Source organism: Centropristis striata, chromosome 18, assembly GCF_030273125.1.
Source record: "Centropristis striata isolate RG_2023a ecotype Rhode Island chromosome 18, C.striata_1.0, whole genome shotgun sequence".
Classification (NCBI taxonomy): domain Eukaryota; kingdom Metazoa; phylum Chordata; class Actinopteri; order Perciformes; family Serranidae; genus Centropristis; species Centropristis striata.
The window spans coordinates 34,208,620-34,233,942 of record NC_081534.1 but is presented as its reverse complement, the minus strand read 5'-3'; the positions used below and the strand labels follow the sequence as shown (position 1 = coordinate 34,233,942).

At 36.5% G+C, this 25,323-nt stretch overlaps 1 protein-coding gene across 1 annotated transcript; it reads left to right on the top strand.

Moving 5' to 3' along the window:
• The first annotated feature begins 229 nt into the window (after nucleotides 1–229).
• Nucleotides 230–1,630, top strand: LOC131991605 (E3 ubiquitin-protein ligase TRIM39-like). The gene has a single exon (XM_059357069.1). It carries the CDS (start codon nucleotides 230–232, stop codon nucleotides 1,628–1,630), a length of 1,401 nt encoding a protein of 466 aa, XP_059213052.1.
• Nucleotides 1,631–25,323: the final 23,693 nt, after the last annotated feature.

Below are 25,323 nucleotides of genomic sequence, written 5' to 3'. Positions count from 1 at the left end.
ACAAACACTGAGAGACGGACGATAAGATTCAGCTTCAGACTAAAACCTCCACTTTGACTGAAAGAGGACGACTTCAGGAGATTACTGGGAATACTGGAACAGCTCCACTTCACCCAGCTGCTGAATCCACAAACTGAAGGACAGTTACAGGAAAGTAAAGTAACTTTGAGAGAACAGGGAGTGGCTGAGCTGTTTGTCTGCTGTGTTTTCAGCTTCACTCAGAGACTAAATGGCTTCCAGATTAGAGGACGATCTCTGCTGTTCTGTCTGCCACAACATCTTTAAAGATCCTGTCGTCCTGTCATGCAGCCACAGCTTCTGTAAAGACTGTCTGCAGAGCTGGTGGATGGAGAAACCAACCAGAGAGTGTCCACTTTGTAAGAAATCTTCGATGAGTGAACCACCTTGTAACCTGGTGTTAAAGAACCTGTGTGAGAGTTTCTTGCAGGAGAGAGATCAGAGAGCTTCAGAGCCTCTCTGCAGTCTGCACTCTGAGAAACTCAAACTCTTCTGTCTGGACCATCAGCAGCCAGTGTGTCTCGTCTGCATAGACTCAGAAGAACACAAAAACCACACATTCAGATCCATCGATGAAGCTACACAACAACACAAGAAGGAACTTCAGGAAACTCTGGAGCCTTTAAAGGAGAAGTTAAAGGGTTTTAAAGAAGTTAAAGTGAAGTTTGATCGAACAGCAGAACACATTCAGGTCCAGGTCCGACGCACAGAGACGCAGATTAAGGAGCAGTTTAAGAAGCTTCACCAGTTTCTAGAAGAGGAAGAGGAGGCCAGGATGGCTGCACTGAGGGAGGAAGAGGAGCAGAAGAGTCAGATGATGAAGGAGAAGATGGAGGCTCTGAGCAGAGAGATAGCAGCTCTTTCAGACACAGTCAGAGCCACAGAGGACGAGCTGAGAGCTGAACACGTCTCATTCCTGCACAACTACAAGGCTGCAGTGGAAAGAGTCCAGCAGCGCCCCCTGCTGGAGGATCCACAGCTGCCCTCAGGAGCTCTGATAGACCAGGCCAAACACCTGGGCAACCTGGCCTTCAACATCTGGAACAAGATGAAGGACCTGGCCTCCTACAGTCCTGTTGTTCTGGACCCAAACACTGCTGGTCCAGTCCTCATCCTGTCTGAAGATCTGACCAGTCTGAGAGCAGGAGAGGAACAGCAGCTTCCTGATAATCCAGAGAGGTTTGATTATTATTCCTTCTCTGTTCTGGGCTCTGAGGGTTTTAACTCAGGGACTCACAGCTGGGAGGTCGAGGTTGGAGACAATACATGGTGGGAATTGGGTGTGTTAGCAGAGTCTGTTCAGAGGAAAGGATACATACGGTCTGGATTATGGAGAATAGATTTCTGTGAAGATAATTACTCAGCAGAGTCACCATCAGATGAATATACTGCTCTCGTAGTGCAGAAGAAGCTCCAGAGGATCAGAGTGAATCTGGACTGGAACAGAGGAAAGCTGTCGTTCTCTGATGCTGACACTAACACACACATACACACCTTCAGACACACTTTCACTGAGAGGATGTTTCCATATTTTTACAATGTGTATTGGTTGGATCTCCCACTGCAGGTTTTACCAGTGAAGGTCTCTGTGGCTGCAGGACAACAGAAATAGACGATCAGCATCGTTCTGTTCAAGACGTCCTGAAGTCTTTGAGGAACAAAGTGTTTTTACTTTAATTCAACAGTAAGTGTTTGGCAACTTTTTAAAGTTTTTTTGTAATTTCTTTTTTTTTTTTTTACATTAAATTAAGTTGTTTTCTAAGAAAAAAAAATCCTTAATCTTATATTCAGCAGTATGATGTGCATTTTTTGTATTTTTATATAGAATTAACTGACATTTAACATTCAAGGCCATTAAGCAATTTAATAATATTGTAAAAAAAAAAAAAAAAAATCTAGCGCTTTGTTTTAATTTACAACTTCCATGTTCTGGTTAATAATTGTAAATAAAGTAATTCACGTTATGGCATTTGCACTGTTGCATTATTGGGCTTTTATTGTGAAGGGTGGGGCAGGTTTGTGGCAGTGGGCGTGGCTTCATGTACGGCAGCTGACAGTAACCAGTAATCCCACATTCAGACTCCAAGAGAGAAAAATCCATGCTGTGATCTGGTTTCAGAAACTTTTGACATTTAGTAGATTTGTGTATTTTGTGTGATTGTATGGCAGCACTTGTGTTGTGTTGCTGCTTATTGTGAATCTAGTGTGTCAGCATCCATCCTCTGAATGCTCCAGGTCTCTAGTCTGGATGCTCCAGGTCTCTAGCCTGAATGCTCCAGGTCTCTGGTCTCTGAATGCTTCAGGTCTCTAGTCTGGATGCTTCAGGTCTCTAGTCTGAGTGATCCAGGTCTCTAGTCTGAATGCTCCAGGTCTCTTGTCTGGATGCTCCAGGTCTCTAGTCTGGATGCTCCAGGTCTCTATTCTGAATGCTCCAGGTCTCTTGTCTGGATGCTCCAGGTCTCTAGTCTCTGAATGCTCCTGGTCTCTAGTCTGAATGCTCCAGGTCTCTAGTCTGAATGCTCCAGGTCTCTAGTCTGAATGCTCCAGGTCTCTTGTCTGGATGCTCCAGGTCTCTAGTCTGGATGCTCCAGGTCTCTATTCTGAATGCTCCAGGTCTCTTGTCTGGATGCTCCAGGTCTCTAGTCTGAATGCTCCAGGTCTCTAGTCTGGATGCTCCAGGTCTCTAGTCTGAATGCTCCAGGTCTCTAGTCTGGATGCTCCAGGTCTCTAGTCTGGATGCTCCAGGTCTCTAGTCTGAGTGATCCAGGTCTCTAGTCTGGATGCTCCAGGTCTCTAGTCTGAATGCTCCAGGTCTCTAGTCTGGATGCTCCAGGTCTCTAGTCTGGATGCTCCAGGTCTCTTGTCTGGATGCTCCAGGTGTCTAGTTGGAGGCCTCAGCAGCTCATTTTATACACTGAGCTCAAGTTTCACTCACTAACATCATCACACATGAAGAACTTTGGGCTCTTTGAATCCACAAGAGTCTCAGCTTTACACTCAGACCCCATTTATGCAGCTCACAGACTGTTTAGGGACCCCAGGATGCACAAAGACTCACACACTAGAGGACACAACAACACATTTTACAGCAGGAGAAACACTGACTGTTACAGCATGTCTGTACAGAGACTCTGCAGGTCAGTTATTAACCAGTTTATGAAGAGACTTTGACCTGATAAACTGTTGTGTTAAAGCTCCGCCCCTCAGCTGACTCACCTGAAACACATTTACTGCAGGAGAAACATTGACTGTTATCAGCATAAAGTGGGCATGTCTGGAGGTCCGAGATCCACTTTGTCCTTGTTAAAATAGTCAAACTTTGGTATCTTTTCTACAGCCTATAAACTGAGCCTGCTAAATCTGTCACACCTGATAACGTGCCGTTCCATCGTCCATAAAATTATATTTAAAAATATATTCTATGCAGATGATATCAGCTTTTATCACACCTGGTAATGCGTCAGACCCGATTTATGCAGCTCAGACTGTTTAGGGACCCCAGGATGCACAAAGATTCACATACAAGAGGACACAATAACACATTTTACTGCAGGAGAAACACTGCATGTTTCTACCCCAACCTGCATATTTATCAACATAAAGCGGGCATGTCTGCAAAGAGGAGACTTGTGGGTACACATGGAAGTTTCATATTCTCATCAAATATGTCAAAAAAGAACATCAAACAAGTTAAAAATGAGAGATTTTAGATGTAAAATAGTTTATTTTTCCACACGAGTCTTGACTTTCCAGTCAGACCCGATTTATGCAGCTCACAGACTGTTTAGGGACCCCAGAATGCACAAATACTCACATACATGCATGTTTTCTGCCTCACTCTTCATAATATTATCATAAAATGGTCATGTCAGTAGAGAGGAGACTCATGGAGTTTCATATGATCCCAACATCTTCTCTGTAGCATGAAAACGGATCCCTCTACAGCCAAAAAAAGAAAAAAAGTCTCTAACCCGAACCCTAAAAATCTTGTATCTCAGGCTCACCCTAACAATTGTTATTAAAAATGTCAAAAAAGAAAATCAAACAAGTAAAAATAAGAGAGAATTTGAGATGTAAAATATTGCATTTTTTCACAAGAGTCTCAGCTTTCCAGTCAGACCCGATTTATGCAGCTCGCAGACTGTTTAGGGACCCCAGGATGTACAAATATACACATACAAGAGGACACAATAACACATTTTACTGCATGGATTCTGCCTCAAACTTCAGAACATTATCATAAAGCGGGCATGTCTGTAAAAAGGAGACTCTTATGGACATAAAGAGCCCATTTTTAGATAGATATCATGGCATGCTCTTAGAACAGGTTAAAAGCAACACTTTACATCAGGGGTCTCAAACTCGCAGCCCGGGCCAATTGTGGCCCTCGTGACGATATTTTGTGGCCCCCACCTTGATATGAAAGTTTAATGTGAATTTTATATGAATGGCACTTTACCAAGTTGAGTGGAAGGTCCCTTTAATTCCTTTTTTTGGTAATTTTTTGTCTTGTTTTGGTCATTTTGTGTCTTTTAAATAATGTTTAAATAATTTTGTGTCTTTTTTGGTAATTTTGTGCCTTTTTTTGGCAATTTTGTGTCTTTTTTGTGTCATTTTGTGTCCTTTTTTCATAATTTGTGTCTTTTTTGGTAATTTTGTGTCTCTTTTTAAATACTTTTGTGACTTTTTTAGTAATTTTGTGTATTTTTTTTTGTCATTTTGTGTCTTTTTTGTGTCATTTTGTGTCCTTTTTCAAATAATTTTGTGTCTTTTTCAGTACTCCTGTGTCTTTATTTGGTCATTTTTTTTTTAAAGTAATTTAGTTTTTTCTGTCATTTTGTTTCTTTTTTTGTCATTTTCTGTCTTTTTGTCTCTTTTTTTTGTCATTTTCTGTCTTTTTTAAATAATTTTGTGTCTTTTTTAGTAATCCTGTGTCTTTATTTGGTCATTTTTTTTTTTTTTTTAAAGTAATTTAGTTTTTTCTGTCATTTTGTTTCTTTTTTGTCATTTTCTGTCTTTTTGTCTCTTGTGGACACATAGAGCCCATTTTCAGTCAGATATGTCCTGCCAAGATATCATTGCATGCTCTTATAACAGCTCAACAGTTTTGAAGGTTGTTTAGATATCAATCTGAGGTGATGTTTCCTCTCTGGATGACAGCGTCTATTGAAATATAAAGCAGAACAAGTGGAGGAGGAGGAGAAGGGAGGACAGCTGTTCCCTTATCTGCTGCAGCTAATTATCTGTCAGCTGTGGGCGGTCAGAGGCAGCGATAACACAACTGTCAGCTAATAGCTTTGTTCTTAGAAGTCCCACATGCTATCACTGTGTGATATTTATCTCTCCACACATAATGATGTTTATAATGAATGGACATTTGCATCACACTCTAGTGGCAGCAGCTGAATGAGCTCTGGTGACCAGCCAACGTTCTGGAGGTCGGATTGGTTTTTCTTTAACTCTTTATCAGGCAAAGAACTATATTTGGTACCTTCAGGTTATATTTCAAGAAAAAAAGTTGCAGATTTACTAGGTTAAAGTGGCAAATCTACAAGAAAAAAAGTCGCAGATTTAAGAGATTTAAAGTGGCAAATCTGCGCGAAAAAAGTCGCAGATTTACGAGAAAAAAAGTGGGAAAAAAGCAACTTTTTTCTCCCAGATTCACCACTTTAACCCTTAATAGGGCACTCATTGAAATACTTGCAAATTCCAAATTTCAACCCTAGAGAATATTGGAGGATATTACATACTGCCAGAATGTGTAAAAAAACATATGAAAATAATATTTTGAGTAAAAAGTTTACGAGATTAACTTGGCAAATCTACAAGAAAAAAATGCGTAGATTTATGAGATTTAAAGTGGTGAATCTGGGAGGAAAAAAAATGCTTTTTTCCCACTTTTTTCTCGTAAATCTGCGACTTTTCTCGCGCAGATTTGCCACTTTAAATGTCTTAAATCTGCGCCTTTTTTTTCTTGTAAGTTTGCCACTTTAATCTAGTAAATTTGCAACTTTTTTCTCCAAATATTACCTGACTCTAACTACCAAATATAGTTCTTTGCCTGATAAAGGGTTAACAGAAGAAGTGAAGAGTCTGATGAATTCCAACTTGGCCAAACCCCCAAACAAACACCAATGACTTCTTGGACTTTAGGCTCCTGTAAAGGTCTCAGGTTTTTTTTTTCCGATTAGAATCCCAAGAGTAAACACACACCAGAGAAAAAAGACTTAATGCAGGTTTTTTTATTCAGGTCACAGGTGAAGTTCTGCAGCACTGGACAGCTCTCGCAGGATCCCAGTCAGAATGAGCCCCAATTTATGTAATAATTCACATTTAATCCTCTACAAAAGTTGGACTTACACCATGGACTGTATAAATAATGGACACAGTCACCATGGTGTCACCCGTTGGTTTGGTGACTGCCGGTTGGAAGCATTGTGTAACGCTGAACTTGATACCTCAAACGGGCCACAAACCATTATTTATATACAGTCTATGAGCAAAACACATTGGCTACTGCCTTCTTATAATTATTCAAATGTAACACTTGTGACTTTAAATGGCATCATATCCTAAATAAGTCAAGTAGTTATTGGATTTTATCACAATAAAGATGGTTTATCTTAGTAGTACAGCTCATTTTGTGTCTTTGTTTTTGGTAATTTTGTGTCTTTTTTTGGTAATTTTGTGTCTTTATGTGGTCATTTTGTGTCTTTTTTTGGTCATTTTGTTTATTTTTTTGGTCATTTTGTTTATTTTTTGGTCATTTTGTGTCTTTTTTGGTCATTTTGTGTCTTTTTTTGGTCATTTTGTGTCTTTTTTGGTCATTTTGTGTCTTTTTTGGGGTCATTTCGTGGTCAATTTGTGTCTTTTTTGGTCATTTTGTGGTCAATTTGTGTCTTTTTTGGTCATTTTATGTCTTTTTAGGTAATTTTGTGTCTTTTTTTGGTCATTTTGTGTCTTTTTTGGTAATTTTGTGTCTTTTTTGGTAATTTTGTGTCTTTTTTGGTCATTTTGTGTCTTTTTTTGTCATTTTTTGGTCAATTTGTGTCTTTTTGGTAATTTTGTGTCTTTTTTGGTCATTTTGTCTTTTTTGGGTCATTTCGTGGTCAATTTGTGTCTTTTTTGCATCTTTGTGTATTTTGAAAAGCGCTATATAAAACTGATGCATTATTATTATTATTATTATTTTTTGGTAATTTTGTGGTCAATTTGTGTCTTTTTTGGTCATTTTGTGTATTTTTGGTCATTTTGTGTCTTTTTGGTCATTTTGTGTATTTTTTTAGGTCATTTTGTGTTTTTTTTTTTGTCATTTTGTGTCTTTTTTGGTAGTACAGCTCAGCAGGAGAGCCCAGGACTCACTCGTTCCCATTGTTTGAGTTCCTTTCTGATCGATGCGACTGCAGAAACATCTAAGCTGGTAATTGAAGACGAGTTCTGAGTGTCAGACTCAGCGTTAATTCGATTGAGATCTGCAGCCCACTGGAGTCGCTGCAGGGATTGCAGGAGTGGTGTAACTCTTGCAGAGAAAACATTCAGGTTTTTTTGTTTATTCCCGGGGAGTTGGTAAACTTGAAATATTTGTGGAGGGAATTCATTTGGAGCAAATCTGTTGAAAGTAATATTGCTGATACACAGTAAAAAAATGGAGAAGATTTTCTCCTGCAGTGTAACTTTTAATGCTTCTACTGGAAAAGTTCCTCATGCAACTTTTCATGAATACGTCACACACTGAAGTTGTTTATTTTGAATAAATTCTATTGGAGTTTGCATGCACAGACATGACAGATAGAGTGGTCAAGTGATTTTTGGTCATTTTGTGTCTTTTTTTGGTCAGTTTGTGTCTTTTTTGGTCATTTCGTTTCCTTTTTTTGATCATTTTGTGTTTTTTTTGTCATTTTATGTCTTTCTTTAGTCATTTTGTGTCTTTTTTTAGTCATTTTGTGTCTTTTTTGGTCATTTTGTTTCCTTTTTGGGCAATTTGGTGTATTTTTGGCAATTTTGTGTCGTTTTTGGTCATTTTGTCTGTTTTTTGGTCATTTGGGTCTTTTTTTGGTCATTTTGTCTTTTTGGTAATTTTGTGTCTTTTTTGGTCATTTTGTTTCTTTTTTGGGCCATTTGGTGTATTTTTGGTCAATTTGTGTCTTTTTGGGTCATTTTGTGTCTTTCTTTATTCATTTTTTTAATGCTTCTACTGGAAAAGTTCCTCATTCAACTTTTCACGAAGATGTCACACACTGAAGTTGTTTATTTTGAATAAATTCTATTGGAGTTTGCATGCACAGACGTGTCAGATAGAGTGATCAAGTAATTTTTGGTCATTTTGTGTCTTTTTTTGTCATTTTGTGGTCTATTTGTGTCTTTTCTGGTCATTTTGTGTATTTTTTTGGTCATTTTGTGTCTTTTTTTGGTCATTTTGTTTCCTTTTTTGGTCATTTTGTGTCTTTCTTTATTCATTTTTTTAATGCTTCTACTGGAAAAGTTCCTCATTCAACTTTTCACGAAGACGTCACACACTGAAGTTGTTTGTTTTGAATAAATTCTATTGGAGTTTGCATGCACAGACGTGTCAGATAGAGTGGTCAAGTGATTGCATGTACTGCAGGTCGTGTTAATTAACGACAGGCCTTTCTCGCCTGCAGAAAGAAATGTGTGAAGTAGGACCACACTCTGTTTTTATGGCTCCACGCTGGTGACAGACAGGGTGGAGGCGTTAGTTTCTCTGGCTGTCCGTCATGTTGCTGTGAACACGATATCTCAGGAACAACTGGAGGGAATTCCTTCTAATATGGTACAAATGTCCACTTGGACTCAAGGATGAACTGACTAGATTATGGAGGTGAAAGGTGAACGTACTGAGACCTTAACAGTGCATATTTGGACATGAGAAGAATTCTGACATTTTATATCTAAAGGCGAACTTCAGAATAATAAAGACACGTGGGCATTATTCAATATGATAACTCAGGAACAGAAGCTGAAACATTTGTTCAGATACTGAATCGGCAGCTGATTTGATCGTTATCACGCGTTTGAATGGGCGAGTCATTTTGTGTCTTTTTTTTTGTCATTTTGTGTCTTTTTTTGGTCATTTTGTGTCTTTTTTGGTCATTTTGTGGTCAATTTGTGTCTTTTTTGGTAATTTTGTGGTCAATTTGTGTCTTTTTTGGTAATTTTGTGTCTTTCTTGGTCATTTTGTGTCTTTTTGGGGGGATTTTTGTGTTATTTTAGTAGTACAGCTCAGCAGGAGAGCCCAGGACTCACTCGCACACTGAAGTTGTTTATTTTGAATAAATTCTATTGGAGTTTGCATGCACAGACATGACAGATAGAGTGGTCATGTGATTTTTGGTCATTTTGTGTCTTTTTTTGGTCAGTTCGTGTCTTTTTTGGTCATTTTGTGTCTTTTTTGGTCATTTTGTGTCTTTTTTTAGTCATTTTGTGTCTTTTTTGGTCATTTTGTTTCCTTTTTGAACCATTTGATGTATTTTTGGCAATTTTGTGTCGTTTTTGGTCATTTTGAGCAAAAAGCTGCAGTTTCTGTGGATTTAGATACAAAACCACTGAGCTGGATTTAGGACAGAAACCTCTAAAAAGCTCTAAAAGACAGTTTAAAGAGGAAATAAATGATGGAAATGCTGGAACAGAAGGAGTTAGGAGGACGATGTGAGCCACAGAAGTTATGTAAAATGTCATTTACTAGTTAATTTGTGTCTTTGTTGGAAACTTTGTGTCTTTTTTGGTCATTTGTGTCATTTTTGGGGTAATTTTGTGGGTAATTTTGTGTCTTTTTTGGCAATTTGGTGGGGTTTTTTGGTAATTTAGCGTCTTTTTTGGTCATTTATGCCATTTATTTGGTAAATTGGTGTCTTTATTGGTAATTTAGTGTCTTTTTTGGTCATTTCTGAAATTTTTGGGTGATTTTGTGTCTTTTTGTTCGTTTTGTCAGTTTTTTTTGGTCATTTTGTGTCTTTTTTTGGTCATTTATGTAATTTTTTGGTAATTTCGTGTCTTTTTGGTCATTTTGTGGGGTTTTTTGGGTCATTTTGTGTCTGTTTTGGTCATTTATGTCATGTCTTTGGTCAATTATGTCAATTTTTGGTCATTTTGTGTGTAATGTATGTCATCTTTTTGGTAATTAGGCTCTAAAAGACAGTTTAAAGAGGAAATAAATGATGATAATGCTGGAACAGAAGGAGTTAGGAGGACGATGTGAGCCACAGAAGTTACGTAAAAACATGGAAGTTACGTAAAATGTCATTTACTAGTTAATTTGTGTCTTTTTCTGGTAAATTTGTGTCTTTGTTGGAATCTTTATGTATTTTTTGGGTAATTTTGTGGGTAATTTTGTGTCTTTTTTGGCAATTTGGTGGGGTTTTTTGGTAATTTTGTGTCTTTTTTGGTCATTTATGCCATTTATTTGGTAAATTGGTGTTTTTATTGGTAATTTAGTGTCTTTTTTGGTCATTTCTGACATTTTTTGGGTGATTTTGTGTCTTTTTGGTCGTTTTGTCAGTTTTTTTTGGTCATTTTGTGTCTTTTTTGGTCATTTATGTAATTTTTTGGTAATTTTGTGTCTTTTTGGTAATTTTGTGGGGGTTTTTTGGTCTTTTTGTGTCTGTTTTGGTCATTTATGTCACGTCTTTGGTCATTTATGTCAATTTTTGGTCATTTTGTGTGTAATGTATGTCATCTTTTTGGTAATTAGGCTCTAAAAGACAGTTTAAAGAGGAAATAAATGATGGAAATGCTGGAACAGAAGGAGTTAGGAGGACGATGTGAGCCACAGAAGTTACGTAAAAACATGGAAGTTACGTAAAATGTCATTTACTAGTTAATTTGTGTCTTTTTCTGGTAAATTTGTGTCTTTGTTGGAAACTTTGTGTCTTTTTTGGTCATTTATGTATTTTTTGGGTAATTTTGTGGGTAATTTCGTGTCTTTTTTCTCAATTTGGTGGGGTTTTTTGGTAATTTTGTGTCTTTTTTGGTCATTTATGCTATTTATTTGGTAAATTGGTGTTTTTATTGGTAATTTAGTGTCTTTTTTGGTCATTTCTGACATTTTTTGGGTGATTTTGTGGGTCATTTTGTGTCTTTTTGGTCATTTTGTGTCTTTTTTGGTCATTTATGTAATTTTTTGGTCATTTTGTGTGTTTTTGGTAATTTTGTGGGGGTTTTTTGGTCTTTTTGTGTCTGTTTTGGTCATTTATGTATTTTTTGGGTAATTTTGTGTCTTTTGGCAATTTGGTGGGGTTTTTTGGTAATTTTGTGTCTTTTTTGGTCATTTATGCCATTTATTTGGTAAATTGGTGTCTTTATTGGTAATTTAGTGTCTTTTTTGGTCATTTATGTAATTTTTTGGTCATTTTGTGTCTTTTTGGTCATTTTGTGGGGTTTTTTGGGTCATTTTGTGTCTGTTTTGGTCATTTATGTCATGTCTTTGGTCAATTTTGTCAATTTTTGGTCATTTCGTGTGTAATGTATGTCATCTTTTTGGTAATTAGGCTCTAAAAGACAGTTTAAACAAGAAATAATTGATGGAAATGCTGGAAGTGAAGTAGTTATAAGGTTGACATGGGAAACAGAAGTTACGTAAAAAAAAAAAAGTAAGTTACGTAGGTCGTTTACTTTTGTTTTCCTGCAGGACATGAACCCGTTTTCTTGGTGAAAGGAGGACGGAGGACAATCTAAAATGTAAACATGAGTCGTATTTTGCTATACAAACAGCCTGTATTGTCGTTTTTGAGCGTGGAAGTTACGTAAAATGTCATTTACTAGTTAATTTGTGTCTTTTTCTGGTAAATTTGTGTCTTTGTTGGAAACTTTGTGTCTTTTTTGGTCATTTATGTATTTTTGGGGTAATTTTGTGGGTAATTTTGTGTCTTTTTTGGCAATTTGGTGGGGTTTTTTGGTAATTTTGTGTCTTTTTTGGTCATTTATGCCATTTATTTGGTAAATTGGTGTTTTTATTGGTAATTTAGTGTCTTTTTTGGTCATTTCTGACATTTTTTGTGTGATTTTGTGGGTCATTTTGTGTCTTTTTGGTCATTTTGTCAGTTTTTTTTGGTCATTTTGTGTCTTTTTTGGTCATTTATGTAATTTCTTGGTCATTTTGTGTGTTTTTGGTCATTTTGTGGGGTTTTTTTTGGTCTTTTTGTGTCTGTTTTGGTCATTTATGTATTTTTTGGGTAATTTTGTGGGTAATTTTGTGTCTTTTTTGGCAATTTGGTGGGGTTTTTTGGTAATTTTGTGTCTTTTTTGGTCATTTCTGACATTTTTGGGTGATTTTGTGGGTCATTTTGTGTCTTTTTGGTCATTTTGTCAGTTTTTTTGGGTCATTTTGTGTCTTTTTTGGTCATTTATATAATTTTTTGGTCATTTTGTGTCTTTTTGGTCATTTTGTTGGGGTTTTTGGTCATATTGTGTCTTTTTGGTCATTTTGTGGGGTTTTTTGGGTCATTTTGTGTCTGTTTTGGTCATTTATGTCACGTCTTTGGTCATTTATGTCAATTTTTGGTCATTTTGTGTGTAATGTATGTCATCTGATTGGTAATTAGGCTCTAAAAGACAGTTTAAACAAGAAATAATTGATGGAAATGCTGGAAGTGAAGTAGTTATAAGGTTGACATGGGAAACAGAAGTTACGTAAAAAAAATAGGTAAGTTACGTAGGTCGTTTACTTTTGTTTTCCTGCAGGACATGAACCCGTTTTCTTGGTGAAAGGAGGACGGAGGACAGTCTAAAACGTAAATATGAGTCATATTTTGCTGTATAAATTAGCCTGTAGTGTCGTTTTTGAGCAGTTTGGATAATAAAGGCTCATTCGATAATGTGATAACCTCTAGATCAGGTAGAAATTCTAGTTGAACTTTTAATAATCCAGGGAAGTTTCTCTGAGAGTCCAGCTCTCACACAGTGCAGCCACCTGTTGTCCTGGAGTTGATTGACCTTTTCACACCTGCAGAATAATAAGCATCACCCGCTGAGCGACACAGATTTAAGAGGCATCCAGAGTCACAGCAGGTGAAGCTGAAAAACTTCCTGCAGATCTCTGGTCTCTGCTCGGACGCAGAACCAGCCACGCTCCTTTCTGATGCTGCAGCATGGGCGAACCTTTTTAATGAATCTTTTTATCACCATCAGGAGGTTTTGTGTAGCATGAAATAAAAGACAGAGTGGAAATATTTGCTGCAATGGTAGAGAATAGTTGTTATCACGGGAGCAGCATTAAGTGCTGTAATTCATACGCTCCCTCATTAGCATCAGAGCCAACTAATCCACCTCCTGTAATGAAACCATAATGAACCTGATGTCTGTTCCTGCTTTTCAAACCAATTTAGAGAAGAAACTCCTCCCTGATTAAATGTTGACTCATTAAGTAAATTACATGCATCACAGAAGGCTAAACACACACACACACACACACACACACATATATATACACACGAGAGCTGATTATCAAAGTAAAATGACTTTTTAGAAGTGGATTTGACTGGCGCTGATACAAATTGAAAGTGATACTTGGTGCAATATTTACTCCAGGATCATACGATATGCATCTTCATACCGGGAGAATTAATTGCATTTGCGGCGCTGCAACACTGAGCTCTAATTGGACGCCTCGTCTCTGCGGCCGAGAACGTTTGTCTGGAAATTGATTAGACTGAAAACAGCTCATGTTTCTGACTGATATGAAGGGCAAATGATGCGTTCAATTGATTGAAAAAAAAAAAGGGACATAAAAGAAGACGCTGGGGATGCTGTGCAAAAAGGAGGATTATTATTGAATGAAGGAAGAAAATGACATGTAATTATCAACTGTTACAGTAAAATGCCTCTCCAGATGGAGCTGTGAATGAAGTGCAAGGCTCATTTGTTTGATGTTTGGGTATAGTACAATGAAAATAATTAGATTTAAAAAAAAAAATAAAAATCAATCCCTCTGTCCATTAAATATCCACTTCACAACATCAGGCTGAAATGAAACAAAGAGGATCAGGATGAAAACTGGCCTTTAAAGTTCAGAGAGCACGCCCGACATGAAAAATGAGGAGGAACAACGAGCTGCTAATGATCCGCCGTGTCACCTGGTCACATTATATTCTGCTTCATGTGAGGTTGATGATGCTTTTACAGAGAAAACGAGAGCGTCGTTTGATCGGAAACAAACCCGACCGTGGGAGTGCAGGTGGGTAAACGGGGAGCACTCAGAGTCAGACAGTTATTATTTTAATCATAATAACAAGACCTCGGGATACACAAATATTCACATTAAATAGGACAAAATAACACATTTTACTGCAGGAGAAAAACGGCAGATTTTTGCCCTGAACTGCATATTTATCAGCATAAAGCGGGCATGTCTGGAAAGTCAAATATTGCATTTTTTCCAAAAGAGTCAGACCCAATTTATGCAGCTCACAGACTGTTTAGGGACCCCAGGGTGCACAAAGATTCACACATTTACTGCATATTTTTGCCCGAAACTGCATATTTATCAACATAAAGCGGGCATGTCTGTAAAGAGGAGACTCGTAGGTACCCATGAAAGTTTCATATTCTTATCAAACATTTCGAAAAAGAAAAATCAAACGGGCAAAAATAAAGGAGAATCTGACACTAAAATATTGCATTTTTTCTCGGCTTTCCAGTCAGACCCAATTTATGCAGCTCACAGACTGTTTAGGGACCCAATTTATGCACAAAGATTCACATAAAATAGGACACAAAAGATTTTTGCCCTGAACTGCATATTTATCAGCATAAAGCGGGCATGTCTGTAAAGAGGAGACTCGTAATTACCCATGGAAGTTTCATATTCTTAATAAAAGACATTTGTCAAAAAAAGAGAGAAGTTGAGATGTAAAATATTGAATTTTTTCCAAAAGAGTCTCAGCTTTCCAGTCAGACCCGATTTATGCAGCTCGCAGACTGTTTAGGGACCCCAGGGTGCACAAAGAGTCGCACATTTACTGCAGATTTTTGCACCAAACTGCATATTTATCAACATAAAGCGGGCATGTCTGTAAAGAGGAGACTCGTAGGTACCCATGAAAGTTTCATATTCTTATCAAACATTTCGAAAAAGTAAAATCAAACGGGCAAAAATAAAGGAGAATCTGACACTAAAATAGTGCATTTTTTCCACAAGAGTCTCGGCTTTCCAGTCAGACCCGATTTATGCAGCTCACAGACTGTTTAGGGACCCAATTTATGCACAAAGATTCACATAAAATAGGACACAAAAATTTTTACTGCAGGAGAAAACTGCAGATTTTTGCCCTGAACTGCATATTTATCAGCATAAAGCGGGCATGTCTGTAAAGAGGAGACTCGTAATTACCCATGGAAGTTTCATATTCTTAATAAAAGACATTTGTTAAAAAAAGAGAGAATTTGAGATGTAAAATATTGCATTTTTTCCAAAAGAGTCTCAGCTTTCCAGTCAGACCCGATTTATGCAGCTATTCGTGTTTGTAACATGTACATTTCTGTGTGTGAAGTAGGGTTGTCAAAAGTATCGATACTCAAAAAAGTATTGATACTTAAACATTTTATCCAGATACGATACTCATTTTCAAAAGTATCGATCCACCACCACCATGAAAATAAAAATGTTAAGTTATTGTTATTTTTTTATCAAGCTTGCCTATTATTTTGCACAGCATACAACCCTAAAATATTGTTCTAATTGTTATTGTTTATTGTATTTATTTATTTTTTGCACTACCTCAGACCTGAAGCTTGTTATCATAGTTGCAGTTTCTTTTTGCACAACTGTTTTTATTATAAATATTTAACCTGTGGTTCTGGTCATTTTTACATGTTGCATTTTTGTTGTTAATAAAAATATTTCTGTTAAATTTTGGGGTCTTTGTTTTTATCCTTGTGGTATCGAAAATGTTATCGAGTATCGAATATTTTCCTGAATATCGGTATCGAGTTGAAGATTTTACACAAAATTTTACACAAAATTGAAGAAAAGTTGTGTCTTTTGAAGAAAAGACACAAAATGACCAAAGAAAGACACATAATTACCAAAAAAGACACAAAATGATTTAAAAAAGACACAAAATTATTAAAAAAAGACACAAAATGATTTACAAAAGACACAAAATTATAAAAAAGACACAAAATTATAAAAAAAAAGACACAAAATTATTTAAAAGACACAAAATTATTAAAAAAGACACAAAATTATAAAAAAGACACAAAATTATAAAAAAGACACAAAATTATTTAAAAAAGACACAAAATTATTAAAAGACACAAAATTATTAAAAAAGACACAAAATGATTTAAAAAAGACATAAAATTATAAAAAAAAGACACAAAATGATTTTAAAAAGACACAAAATTATTTAAAAAAGACACAAAATTATAAAAAAAAAAGGACACAAAATGATTTTAAAAAGACACAAGATGATTTAAAAAAGACACAAAATTACCAAAAAAAGTAATTAAAGGGACCGTCCACACACAGCGCAACTCTTTTTGCACAACTGTTTTTTATTATAAATATTTAACCCGTGGTTCTGTTCATTTTTACATGTTGCATCATTTTCGAGATCAGATTTTATGTTTTCCTTTGTTTCTTTTGGGTTCAAAATTTTGATCAAGTAAATCAAAGCTAAAAATGAATTATCAGGACATATAGGTGAGGGTTTTAATGGACAAACTGGCGGTAGATTTCAGAGGGTTACCTCTTGACAAGCTGCACCTGTTGACTAAACCCTCCAGGTGAGCAGCTCGTGAAGCTCAATGAAAGGTTCTTTACTCGTGAGAATCTATTCTGGTGATTTACTCGTCTGTGTGCTCAGCCTCTGCTACAGAAAGCAACCTCCCCCTGGGGATCAATGGAGTATCTGTGGTTGTGATTCCTCCTGACGTCACTCTGACGTTAGTGAAGGAGCAGAAATGCCTCACACACCAGTGAACAGGAGCTCCGACTCACGATGAAGACGAGGTAATGATGAAGGCTGGAGGCGAGGAGGAGATGTGAAGCAGCGAGGCTCGATTTCTCTTTTATTCCTCCACTTGTTCCTCCTACAGCAGGGAGGGCAAATGTTTGATCAAAGTCTTTCATTTGGGTTCATGAAACTGGCAACACCATCTCTAACCTTAAAGACAGAACAGACCATCTGTCAGCACCACCCATAGACTCCTATGAGCATTTTACGTACAGTTCACTGCTGTAAAAAAAGCTGTAGTTTCTATGGATTTAGGTACAAAACCACTGAGCTAGGTTTAGGACAGAATCCTTCCTGGTTAGGCTCTAAAAGAAGAATGATGGAAAATAAGTAATTACGATGACGACGTGAGACACGGAAGTTATGGAAAAAGTTGTTTACTAGTCTGTTAAATTTATGTCCTTTTTAATTTGTATTTGTATGTCCCTGTAATTTTGTATCTTTTTGGGTAAATTTATGTCTTTTTTTGGGTAATTTTGTATCTTTTTTGGTCATTTATGTCTTTTTTTGGTAATTGTGTGTCTTTTTTTGGTAAATGTATGTCTTTTTTGGGTAATTTTGTGTCTTTTTTGGTAATTTTGTGTCTTTTTTGTTCATTTATGTCATTTTTTTGGTAATTATGTTAGTTTTTTGGTGAATTTATGTCTTTTTTTGGTAATTTTGTGTCTTTTTTGAGCCTACTTCTGATTGATTTGTGACCACTGAGCTAGGTTTAGGACAGAATCCTTCCTGGTTGGGCTCTAAAAGAAGAATGATGGAAAATAAGTAATTACAATGATGTTGTGAGACACGGAAGTTATGGAAAAAGTTGTTTACTAGTCTGTTAAATGTATGTCCTTTTTAGGTAATTTTGTATCTTTTTGGGTAAATTTACATCGTTTTTGGTAATTTTGTGTCTTTTTGGGTGAATTTACTTTTTGGGGGGTAATTTTGTGTCTTTTTTGGTCATTTATGTCATTTTTTTGGTAATTATGTTAGTTTTTTGGTGAATTTATGTCTTTTTTTGGTAATTTTGTGTCTTTTTTTGAGCCTACTTCTGGTTGATTTGTGACCACTGAGTTAGGTTTAGGACAGAATCCTTCCTGGTTGGGCTCTAAAAGACAGTTTAAACAGGAAATAAATGATGTAAATGCTGGAAGAGAAGGAGTAAGGAGGACGATGTGAGACATGGAAGTTATGGGAAAAGTAGCTAACCAGTTATTTTGTGTCTTTTGGGTGAATTTACATGTTCTTTGGTAATTTTGTGTCATTTTTTTGGTAATTATGTTAGTTTTTTGGTGAATTTCCATGTTTTTGTGGTAATTAATGTCATTTTTTGCTCATTTTGTGTCATTTTTTGGTCATTTATGTCATTTTTTGGGAGAATTTACATGTTCTTTGGTAATTTTGCATCATTTTTTTGGTAATTATGTTCGTTTTTTGGTGAATTTCCATGTTTTTTTGGTAATTTATGTCATTTTTTGCTAATTTTGTGTCATTTTTGGTCATTTATGTCATTTTTTGGTGAATTTACGTGTTCTTTGGTAATTTTGTGACATTTTTTTGGTAATTATGTTAGTTTTTTGGTGAATTTCCATGTTTTTTTGGTAATTTATGTCATTTTTTGCTCATTTTGTGTCATTTTTTGGTCATTTAAGTCATTTTTTTGGTAATTATGTTGGTGTTATGATCTTCACAGCTGAAGACACTGAGAGTAGAAGCAGGAAATGATGAGGTAGATGGTGAATGAGCAGCAGAGGGAGGAAGTGTGAGGTGGTAAACTCCTGAATATCTTCCCTGAGCACCACATGAGTCAGTGATGAGCAGATGAGCTGCAGCAGGTCCTCTCACCTGTTAGTTCCTCTGTCTGGGAGCTAATCAGTGAAGTGTCCTGCTCTCTGCATGGCTCAACCAGCTCACACAGGCTAACAGGCTAACTGCTCCAGCTCACAGGCTTTAACCTCACACTCTGTCTCAGCATGAAGGGCTGCAGGAGGAAACTACTCCCAGCACCAAAACAACAGCAGCTCTCACATCTTTGACCCGTTTGGGCCTGAAACTGATATTAGAATTCTCTGTGGTGTTCTTCACTAAATCAGCCAAACTGTCTGACTGAAACAGTCACACTGGGTTTTAATAATCCCATTTGCTGCAACTTGTATCCAAAGTGACGTACATCTGAGAGTTCAATATATAGTTATGGCTTATGTGTGACTTTAGTTTATATATATATATATATATATATATATATATATATATATACATAAATATAACAGTGTATTTTTCCGCCTTCTCTCTCCAGCTTTCTTTCTTTTTAATTACCAAAACTCTGAGTTTGGCTGCTGTGGAGAAAATGTTGATATACTACAGAACTTTTACTATAACTATAACTATATATATATAACTGTATATAATCTGTAGCCAGTGGCAGCCCTGGGCGAACCATCCCTTGCCATCCTATTTCAGAAGTGCCCCTGAATTTACAATGAAGATACAACATTATGTAAGTTAGATCACACTTAGATCACACATGCATCAGTTACCCAATTAAAATGACCATAATGCACATTGTATTAACATTTCTTAACATCCTATTAACTAAGCATAACACACTACAATTTATTTAAAAAGCTATATCACATGTAGCTTACAAAATGCCATGTCAATGTGTATTAGCAGTTATTTCAGATAGCAATTAGCTTATAGCAATAAAACATTCCACAGTCAGGACGTCGGTGTGAATTTGCACTTGTTGTGTTGCAAACATGAACTAGACTAGGTTTCCTATGGGTGGAATTAGTTGCATGACATGATGCCTTAATTCTAATTATAGTTCACCAAAACTAAAAACCAAATACTACATTCTCCGTAAAATCAACTTTGGTATTGGTGTTTTATTTCGATCCAAGAACTGTTTTACACTTAATGTTCGAAGGAAACTTGCCCTACAACTTATTTTACCGTTTTTTGATTACGCTGATGTAGTATATCTAAATGCATCTAAAACAAATCTTCTACCCCTCAACACAGCATATAACTGTCTATGTAGATTTGTTCTTGGTTGTTTATTTTACACTCATCATTGTATCATGTATAACACACTCAATATAAGAAGACATATTCACTGGCTACAGTTTATTTTTAAAGGTATACATTGCAATTATCCTGTCTATTTACAACAATTTTTGATTCCATATTCCTCAACATATCAATTACGACACTCATCTCAGTATTTCTTTTTCATTCCTACAGTGAACAAAACAATTGGTAAAAAAGCATTTATGTTCAAAGCGCCATCGGAGGAATAATCTTCCTTTAAACATACGATCATTGACGTCTTTACATAGTTTTAAATATGCCCTGTCTTCTTATTTTGAGTTAAACTGCACATGTTTCAGATAATATTATGTCATATTTTTTATTTATTTATTTTTTTTATTTTTAAAAATGCAATTTCAATTTACAATAATATTATGTTACTTCTTTCAGTTTTACTAGGCTAATGTTATGGCCAACTTGTGGCCACTGAGAGGTTGTGATTATTCTTGTGTTCATTTTTTGTTTGTTATGTTTGTGTTGATGCCTGTTGTCTTTGTTGTTGTATGTCTGTAAATTGCTGAGTGTTTAGTTTTGTAATGTACTTTAGGACCCCTCGAAAACCAGAGGATTCCTCTCAAGGGGTTTATCTACTCAATAACATTTCTGATGATGAAATACAGTCTTCTTCTGTGGCTAATAGCGACATATTAGCAAGAGGCTAATAAATAGCCGATAGCCTACCGTCACTTACGTCACTCATAGAAATCTGCAAACCTTTACCTTTGGCCCGTTTCTCCTCTTCTTCTGTTCTTCTTTTTCTGAACTGGGCACCTGATGGCTTCTTTGGTCTTTTACTTTGATCCATGATGAAGATGAAGACTCCTCATCATCACCTTTTGCCAACACCGTCAATCAACCGGAGTCACGTGACGTAAACAATTCACATGGATGACTGCACATGGGATGATCATAAAACATAAAACAACATTAAAAAAATGATCCAAAAAGACACAATTACTAAAATGTTGCCTTGAAATGAATGGACAGAAATGTTTGTCGTAGAATGCAGCTGAAGGCACTTCCTGGTTTGCCGCCCTGCTCAGACCAGGAGGTTGCCGCCTGGTTACCGGGCAGAAAATCAATGACTGCAGATCAGTTTTTAAAGTGCATATTTCAACAGTTTACTCAAACTTCTTTCCATGAAAACTCACTATTAGTCATCTTCACAAACCCACATGTGCACATTGACTTCACCACATGAGGACACTGACTAATTGCGTTAATTTGGTTGAAATTTGTTGATTTCACTGCTAATTTTAGTGCCGTAAGTGATAAATTAATCAAGTAAAGAGATTGGAGCATACCGAGCTCCTGATGGAGAGAAATGTCCTGTCAGCAGGAAACCACATCATCATCAATCAGCTGCTGGTTCATCCACATCTTCTCATGGTGACACCATCAGAATAATCTCCCTCACTCGCTGCTATCACCCTCCGACCCTCTGACAGGAAGTCTGAGTTCAGGCTCGGGGAGCAGCTGTGGAGCTCAGATTGCTCCATAAACTGGCAGGAATATCACTTTATTTAATATAAACAGGCAGTCTTTATTTGATGTGGTTACAGGCCTGTCAGCTGCTACTGCACACAGGATGGAAACATTAAAGGAGCATTAAATATGCTGCTGACAGACCAGCAACATCAGCTGGTCAATTCCTGCACAACGTCCAGCCTCAACGGGGAGAAAAGATGACGAACTGGAGAATAAACATGAGTTGTTGATCTCTCCAGTCCAGTTACCTGCTGGAGGCAGGATCAAAATGACCAAAAACAGACATACAATTACTAAAACAAAGACAAAAAATGACCAAAAAAAGACACAAACTTACAAAAAATGACACAAAATGACCAAAAACAGACACAACATTACAAAAAATGACACAAAATGACAGAAAAATGCACAAAATTACTAAAAAAAGACTAAATTATTCAAAAAAGACATAAAATGACACAAAAAAGACACAAAATGACCAAAAAAAGACACAAAAGGACACAAAATGACTGATAAAACACTAAATTACTTAAAAAAAGACACAAAATGACAGAAAAATACACAAAATTACAAAAAAAAGACTGAATTATTCAAAAAAAGACACAAAATGACACAAAAAATGACACAAAATGACGGAAAAAACTAAATTACTTAAAAAAGAAACAAAATGACAAAAAAGGACACAGAATTACCAAAAAAGACACAAAATGATAAAAAAAAAGACACAAAATGACCAATAAAGAGAAACAAAATGACCCAAAAAGACCAAAAAAGACACAACATTATTTAAAAAAGACACACAATTACCGAAAAAGTAATTAAAGGTACCTTCCACACACAACACGGTAAAGTGCCATTCATATAAAACTCACATTAAACTTTCATATCAAGGTGGGGGCCACAAAATATTGTCACGGGGGCCACAATTGGCCCGCGGGCCGCGAGTCTGAGACCCCTGCTCCAGTCTTTCTACAGCTCTTTTATCAAAACTTGCTCATAACTTGTTACTTTAATCATCATGAATATTCATATAGTACCAGACATTAATTAATTAATTAATTAATTAAAATATAAACCCTTGAAACTAACACCAATAAATATAAAGCCTTACATAAAAAACAACAACATACTTGACATTTTATGGAAATATCAAAATGTCCCCAGTTGGCTATGAGGTCCTCAGTTGATGAAGGTGTTACGAGAAGTGGTCCCCTGTTGGATATGTTGGTATGCACACACACACACACACAGAGAGACTGAGTGTTTGTGCTGTCTGAAGGGTCCTAATCTGAGATAAGCTCTCCTCTCTCTACCATCTGTCTGCTGCGGGGACAAACACTCCAAACTCCAACGTACACGTCGAACACATGCGATAATATTTGTTATTAATTGAGAATCATATGTAAAATATGTCTGAGGACCGATATGAATGATAAACAGGGAGGAGAACCATCTGCTGCTGCTGCTGCAGGAGGATCTTCACTCACTGTTGACGTCTTCAACACAGCTGCTCATGTTTGTTTTTCATCTGAGCCACAGATGAAAAACTGGACACAAAGTATCTCACGTATAGAATATAACATGTTTACTCTATAGAGTCTCATCAGGTTATTTCCTCCATGTCTGACTCCTTCCATCCTGCCTGTATTCTCCACTTAAAACATGTTTAAATACCATGTTGGTATATTTTTTCACCTATATGACCTGATAATAATAATTGATTTTGTATTCTGACTTACTGGATCAACATTTAGAACCAAAAAGAAACAAAGAAAAACCAACATAAATGTGATCTTGTGATTGTGTGTGATCCTGTCATCAACTCTGGTTTTTATTCTAGTGGGACTCTGTTTGATTTGGCTCTGGTGTGTTTAGAGGAACAATTTTATCAATTTTGTGTCTTTTTTGGTCATTTTGTGTCTTTTTTTGGTCATTTTGTGTCTTTTTGTGTCTTTTTTTGGTCATTTTGTGTATTTATTTATTTATTTTTTACCAATTTGATGATTTCTGAAAAAGGGAGATGTAACATTTTTTTTTAGATCGCTCTAACAAAGCTATTTTTTAAATTTTCTTTAAAAAAAATCATATGTAGACGTTCAGGAAGAACTCAGGACGCTCAAAGTGAAGTCGGATCAATGATAGGTATTATGGTTTTGCAAAAAATGCTTTCTGTTCGAGGCCAGAAATTCCAGTCTGTCCACCTCTGCTGTCACTGTGCCGGAACATACTACAGTGGCAGTTAATTCTGTTGATTGCTCTGCTCTGATTGCCTTTGATCTTTGCTGTGATTACAGTTACAGATACATGCACACACACTCCTCCAGATACACATGCTTCAAACACACACACACTCACACACACACAGACACACACAGGTAACTATGCGATCTTCGTTACACACACACACACACAAATGTGCACGTAAGTGCGCACACTCCTCCAGATACACATGTTCCACACACACACACACACACACACACACACATTTTGAGGTTAAAGGTCATAGGTTGCTGTATAAATAAATACTTGTAAAGGAATGCTTGTTGTAGGTGTGCTCCTTGTATATTATATAGTATCATAACATTACTAGTATTAATTGTTATAAATCTCTGAAGAATCTCATCATAGTGTACACACACCGGCAGTAGCCCCCGTGGCCCTTTCACTATTTCTCCAGAGGACATTTTCTAGTTATTATATATATATATATATATATATATATATATATATATATGTATTATATTAGCTGTAACCTTAAAGAAGTGGTTCTGTAGCCTGAAGACAACAAACCTGCAGCCTTTTAAGGAAACACAGCCACGTTGTTTCCAGCGAGCCGTTAAATGAGCTGATAACAACCTGCTGCACCTGCTAGAAGGTGGAGCAGGTCCTGATAAGAGCAGATAAAAGCTCCTGGATGTGTCATGACTTCCTGTTTGTGGATAAATTCACATCATCATCATCACCACAAGGTGTAAAAAGGCTTCTTCTCTTCTCACCATCCCTCCATCATTTCACCCATCAGCTGTCAAGAGCTGTTAGATAACATGTAAACACACACACACACACACACACACACACATAAATAGATTCACACATGTAACAGACAAGCTACACACACACACACACACACCCAGGCCTTTTCCATTACCCTCCACCTTGGGAACATGTTGTCTGTCTCACAGCGTGTTTTATCGGTACAATCATCGACTGGCTTGCAGCGGGGACAGGGACGACCCATAATGCACTGGGGCAGGTTGGAGAGTGTTCAGAAATAAAACTGACGTCAGAGGAAAAATTATCAACAGGAACTTATATAACGCAACAGCTTTCTTTATAGTCGGGACCAGATTTCAGCAGAATGGGGACACGCCGGACAAAAGCACCACATGCTCTCTATCACTGCAGGTTTCAGTTTATGGTAGGAGCCATTTCATCTAGATGGCAGCCATATAAAATCTATGAGAACCAATATATCTTCCAAGACACTTAGAAGGTCAATCTTGGTGTCAAAATCTACATTTTCTGGGTCAAAATTAAATGTATGCATGTTATCCGATATTAATACGTAAATACATGACCAAAATTAACAAGTCTATAAATCATCTAGTGATATTCTCAATTCTCGATGCAAGATGGCGCCATATAAAATCTATGAGAACCAATATATCTTCCAAGCCACTTAGAAGGTCAATGTTGGTGTCAAAATCTACATTTTCTGGGTCAGGGAATCCACCAAGATTGTTTTAACACATTTTTCTCTCCCTCTGCA

Coding starts and splice junctions, on each gene's coding strand:
- LOC131991605 (XM_059357069.1), top strand. CDS start 230: ATGGCTTCCAGATTAGAGGACGATCTCTGCTGTTCTGTCTGCCACAAC.